At 31.4% G+C, this 6,432-nt stretch overlaps 1 protein-coding gene across 1 annotated transcript; it reads right to left on the bottom strand.

Annotated features, from left to right (window-relative positions):
- Window positions 2,896-5,742, bottom strand: LOC104700936 (transcription factor bHLH96-like). Its single transcript, XM_010416544.2, has 3 exons — window positions 4,782-5,742; window positions 3,821-4,222; window positions 2,896-3,118 (listed from the first exon to the last, which is right to left on the bottom strand). The coding sequence occupies exons 1-3, from the start codon at window positions 5,247-5,249 to the stop codon at window positions 3,023-3,025; spliced, it is 966 nt and encodes a 321-aa protein (XP_010414846.1). The 5' UTR covers window positions 5,250-5,742; the 3' UTR covers window positions 2,896-3,022.

Here is a 6,432-nt window from a genome sequence, read left to right as displayed (position 1 = left end):
ACTTTAAAGAATAATTCAAGCCTTCAAAGGGTCACGAATATCATTATCATCATCATTGATGATTCATGATCGTAAGTTTCTCTACTTTTCTTACTCAATCATTTTCTTAACTTCTTGTCTCTCCTAATTTGTTTGTAAAGGCTTATGTATATCCAATAGGTAATATGGTGATTTAGACTCTGACTGGTGTTTTTATATGTGTTTTTATATGTGTTGATGCATAACGATATAATATGAAAAACAAATTCTCACTAATTGTTTATGGCTATATATTAAGAAAAGAAAATCATAAGTCAGAAAAAACTTTAATCATGTTAAAACGGTGGATTAAGGTGAAATGATAAACCAACAACCATTTTTTTTTAAGTCTAATTAAGAAAGTTTTGCCAAATTTGACATTTAAAAACTTTTATTTACAATTCACCAAACTGTTGTAACTTTGTTTGTAGGGTATATATTTAATGTATAAATTTGTGCAAAATAAATTACTATCTACCTTAACAATAATAAAAATAACCTCCTCGGTGAAATTGAAATTACCAAAACCAAATTTCAACTGATTGGCATGCAAAACAGGAAAAACGGGTAAGAGACTGCATGAGTGCATGAAACTAGCTCATACGAGCAAAGTACTCGCGATGATGTGGAACTGACTCGCTTTGGTATATTTATATTCGAATAATAATCGATGAGACAGGAAATGCCAAAGTAGAATTATCGTTAAAGCGAATGCAAACCATTCAATCAAGTAAACAAACAATCATGAGAAAGCTTTGAAGTCATTGAAGCAAATCATATTACATTATTCTTTACAGAAATTATATTTTCTTACAAAGACATCATTCTCCATGAGACATAAAATAACAAAGCTGTTTTGTTATATTATATGAAACTTATTTTTTATTTGGCTTTAGTTTTAAAGAAATTACTAGGTAACAACTTGCACTATGTGCAGGATAAATTGATTTAAAGAAAATTATTATAAGTAAAATTATTATCCTAGAACCAATATGTATTTGTGTCAAACATAATATGTAACTTAAGTTTTTTATTTATTTATTCAAAGCTGTGTTTTTTCGTGTAAAAAATATGTTTTATTCGTGAAATTTTTGAATGTGTAAGAGATTTTCTGGTAGAAAAAATATTGATAAAATATTACTATTTATTGCAACATGTTTTTTTTTTGTGGTTTAAAAATCAAATTTTTATTTATGGTTTATCAAGTAACTATAACAATTTTGCATAATCTAATAATCACTCATTTTAAATATATTATGATTTTTTTTGGTACTAAATTTATTTATAATGATAAGGGTTATTGTCTCATTCATTTTTAATAACACATAAATGAATATACAATTAGAATGTATATTCCTATTCGGTTATCAATATTTCCCTTTTTTAATAAATAATCACACTAAATGTTGAGATTAATTTGTTAACATACTTAGATATATATATATATATATATATATATATATAAATAACCACACATCATGATATCCTCTAATTTGTTGTCATTTTTATATTTATTTATGAATATATATAAATTTATATTTATTAGGAATTAAGTTTCTTTTAATGAGTTAGAGATATTTCAGGGGTAATATACTTCTTTTTATAATCCATTTTAATAATTATTGAAAGCTTGTTATTTAAATGATTATGGTAATAATACTAACATATAACATTTCATTTTTATATGATTATGTTAATAAGTTATATGTTTATTAAGTTATATTTCCTATTTTTATTAATTTTATATTAATTGATATGTTTTTATAGCGTTTTTAGAATATTTTACTTATATTGATTTTAAGAAATCAATATTTATATTAATTTTAAGAAATCAACATAGTTTTGACTTGTATATTTGTAAGTAAATTTTAGTGAAATTTTGCTTTACTATTAAATTTGTGTAAGAAATGATGACATATCTAATTATTATTCAGTGAATTGTTTTTAAAATAAATATAGTGGCATAAAGCTGTAATTAATTTGGAAATTTAAGGGTACTTTGCTAAAAAATGTCATGAATTCACTCGCGGCGACACATCGGCTTTTTCTTAAACGTGATTCTCTATTAATCACCGATAATGTAGGTTCCATCATCATCAAATTCTAACATATAGGAGTATTCTGTAGTTTTCGAAGTACTTATTATCTGAAACGGATAATACCAGTCTTATATGCATGCTGTATACTATTAGTAGGCTAGATGTGGGCATGTGGCAGTACTAAAATTAAAAAGGAAGACAGTGTTGTTGAAACAAAATCTCGGCTGATGGAGTAGAGCTTAGAACATGGTATACTTAAGCACGTGAGGATTTATTAATCAGAGAAAAAACTGGTATGTGGCAAGGACATAAAATAAGTTTAGAAATTTAAGGAAAAAAAAAGTTACAAATATCAGTGGGCGTTTTTGTTGGATTCAAAATTTGTTGGTTTGGGTGTAAGAAAGAAAAAATATTTGAGAATTTTGGGCAATTTTCATGTGATGTGATAATTAATGCAACTAGGTTTGGTATTAAGTTTTAACTAAGAATAAGCTAGACAGACTTTTCAATGCGTTTCTTTGAAAATGGATTCCTTCTTTTATGAATGCACAAAAATAGCTGAAACTAGTATATGTTTGCTTACCAAAAAACTAGTGGCGGATTCAGTCAGACAAAGTCCCTCCAATTAGAATTAGCCAATTAGGTGTTCGACGACCTCCTTCACATGACTCATACCTTACGATAATTGGTTGAAATGTTTTCAGCTATATATCTCACAACTAATCAATTGCTTAATTAAGGTTTATAAGCTAGTTCCTCTTTTGTTATTAGGTTGAATTAAGGTCATCACACACAAGTCCTATAAATGTTTTAGTTATTTTTTGCATTACAACGCTAATTAACAAAAAAGAAAGTAGAATTTTATTTTATTTTTATTTAGTTTGATATGAAAAAGAGAGTAAAAAGATCACACATTGAAAAATTAGAGTTTCTGTAAATGTGTCATAACTAAAAGTTCAACTATATTAGCTAAAGGATGACTCTTCTTCGATCCTCCTTAGGATTTGATTCACAGCTGCTGCAATATCTTCCACTGTATTCAATTGGCTACCTTCTTCAACCTGAATAAACCCATTAATTTTTAAGTTAGAAAAAAAAATGATTATTAAGTTACATGAAAAAAGGTTGATATAGTAACTCAAAAAGTAAAAAGACAATAAAAGAAAATGTTATATATTTCGAGGAAGAAGCTTATGAATGTGTCCTAAAACAAGTGGCGTCATTTCGTTCTGCCGTGCACAGTGCATCCACAGTTCTGTGACCACCAAACTTCCACAGTACACACATATATATATACACACACATTCACACATGTGTAGGCATATGTCATCTTTTTGGTCCCTGATTCTTACAAGAATCAATGTTATGATAGTACTCATTGTTTTTAAAAAAAAATAAATAAGAGAAACGATGATTTTGACCCCCCAATAATTGAGGGCAGCCCTAACCAAGTAAAACAGAACAATTTTTATTATTGTTCCTCGAAAACCTTTTCTGGCCCAGACAAATAAATCACAAAATGTACTAATGAGGGACACATTAAATGAACAAAAAAATTTGTGACTGGGAAAAGAATCATTGAATCATACATTGACCCAAAACTAACAATGAGAAAATAATGATTAGTCTCCCATTAATACCACGTTAATTCGGATATGCAAAATCAACCCACTAACCCTAAAAAACGGTATTATATAATCACTCTAATCTCGTTAGTTAGTAAAAAAAAAATGACGAAAAAGAGAGAGAAAAAAACATTGTACCTTGACGCTTATGGAATAGAGGACGGAGTCATCTCGAGTGGTGACGTTGAGATGAAGAAGAGTGAGCCTTAGGCTCTGTATTGATGCGACCAGTTTAAGAAGCTGCTTCGGTCGCTTCTTCGCAAGTATCTTCAGACTTGCATGGCTCTCCACCATCGTCACCTCTATCTCCGCCATCCCCTCAGCCGCTGCCGCTGACGTAGGCTGGCTCGAGTACTGAGGAAATGCAAAGAAATCCGAGAATGGTCCGGATGAGCTAGCAGCGACGATTGTGTTGGTCTGGTCGCGGCCGGTTTCGTTGTTTTCTGCGGCGGTCTTCACTGGAGGCTCAATTGATTGTAAATGATGCTCAAGCTCCTTTAAGTAGGTAATGGCTCCGCCTACGATTGACGCTTGATCTCCCTTTAACCACCAACCATAGGTTAGCTTAGCCCATAGAAATTGCTAAAGGTTTTGCAAAAACAATCAAACATTTCTATATTTCGTACCTTATTTATACATATTTAAATATTATGTCACCATTTCATCATACATCTATAATCTGTATAGTCCTTTTTGGGTGTAATGATGTTCAAGACTTTATTTATGCTCCCACAATTCCACTAACGAAATTTTCATTTTAGAGACTAGATGATCTAATATTATCAAAAAAGAAATAACGACTAACTTTGTATTATTTTTTATTTTTGTCATCATATATAACGGCTTTCATTCATCCATCATCATTCTCAAATTTATGTTTAAAGCAAATAAACATGCATACATGCATATCTATATGAACATATAGCCTATCTGCCTATGTATGTCCTAATTAGCTAGAAGTCTAGAACATAGGCTTTGCCTTTTTATTTTATTTTTATCTTTGACACGTCAAGAAATTACAGCTAAAGCTAAAGCACTACTGAAGATATCACGCGCTCACACACTTATATACATATAACTGTTGTATGTAGAGACTAACCCTTTGAGCGTAAGAAGGTGGCATGAGAGAACGGAGAACGGCGAGGTACTCATTCATCTGTTTCCGGCGATTTCTCTCAACGGCGATGTGAGTCATCCTCTGGTTCTCGATCTCTTCCTTGTTCTTGCAAGACCTCGTCCTTCTCCTCTTCCTCCTCCCTCCTACCGCCACATCCAACGGCGGAGGCTGGTTCTTGGTATCGACGGCAGATCCATAAGGAAGGTCGTCTCGTGGCCATTGAAGATCCTCTTCGTTGAAGTTATAATCATCACTGTTATCTCCGCTTTTACCGTTGTAATTATTACTTGCAAACCCATGTTCTTGTCCTTGCCCTAGCTTAATGTTGTTCTTGGTGTCTTGTGGATCTAGATCTTCTTCTTCTTGAAAGTACAAATCGTAAAACGGGAAATCTTTGCAAGAGATGTAGGAGAATGGATCTTGCGGGTAAACAACAGCCTCCAAGGCCATAGTTAGCTAGAAAAAATTATTGAAATATACACTTGAATATGAAAAGGGTCTGAGCGAGAGAAAGAGAGGAAAAAAAAAAGAAGACAGAAAGTGTTTGTCTTTCTCTTTTTGTCTCGAGAGGGAGACAAGGCAAAAGGTAAAGATACACTAGGGAAATCAAACTTGTTATTATCCCTCTACAAGATTTTATTTATAAAAAAAGAAATTCAGAAATTGAAGAAGAAAGGAAACAGAAAAAACTCAAAAAGTGTGGTTTTGATCTATGGAAGAGACGAGAAGCTTGTGAGGGTTATAAAGCTGATATATTTTTTAACAATAGAAGCTCTGAAGAAAATCGAAAACAATTGAGTTCAGAAAAAGTAGAGATATAGGGAGAGATTGTGTATTATTTGGTTTTGCACGTGAGATTGTAGACCGGTCCACAAAACCAAAGAAAAGATTCTGTGTGTTTTTGCAGGCTTTGGGGTTCGTCTTGTTACACTCATGTTCGATGAGAGAGAAAATAATAACATGTTTAAGTCTCAACTTTATACGTTGCCATGTATTTAATGTTTTTTTTCGCCGTATATGATCACATGTGAGTCAAAGTAATAGAGAATGAAAGCTTCATTACCCCTTTTAATCCCAAAGTTTGGAATGATAATTCTGTTGTATATCACTTTTTTAAGTGTTCAAATACTATTTTGCTTCTATACGGTACGGTGCGTGTGTAATGCGTTATTGATCGACAGAGAGAGACGGAGAGAGCTTGATGACAAAGTTTGTTTTTTTATTGTTTCTATGTATCAGCCGACGTCAAAGCTTTATAAATTCGAAATCTTAAAGGCTTATTTATACGAGTATTTTTCCCCGAACCATGCGGAGACAATGACCGCTGATTTATTCTTTTTATGAAATCATATCGTTTATCACATAACCCTACCCGTAATGGAATAACCGTAAAAAACATCAAAAACCATGCATGGGTCCGAAAGCATATTTGCCTTTACAACTCTTGGAAGCTAACGATTTATAGAGTGAAAATTAATTTTAAATGAATACATTTGCTTAATTAATTGTACAATCTAGCTACTTGTTTTGATTTGTAAAATCATACTGTAGTCACTTTTAGTTTTCGATTTATTTTTTCACAAAACAACAAAGTATTTTTGTTTTTTTTTTGTAAACAAGTATTTTTGTTTTA

The sequence above is a fragment of the Camelina sativa genome, chromosome 7 (assembly GCF_000633955.1).
Source record: "Camelina sativa cultivar DH55 chromosome 7, Cs, whole genome shotgun sequence".
Lineage (NCBI taxonomy): Eukaryota > Viridiplantae > Streptophyta > Magnoliopsida > Brassicales > Brassicaceae > Camelina > Camelina sativa.
Note: the sequence above shows the minus strand (reverse complement) of the source record. Positions and strands in the feature narration are given on the sequence as shown.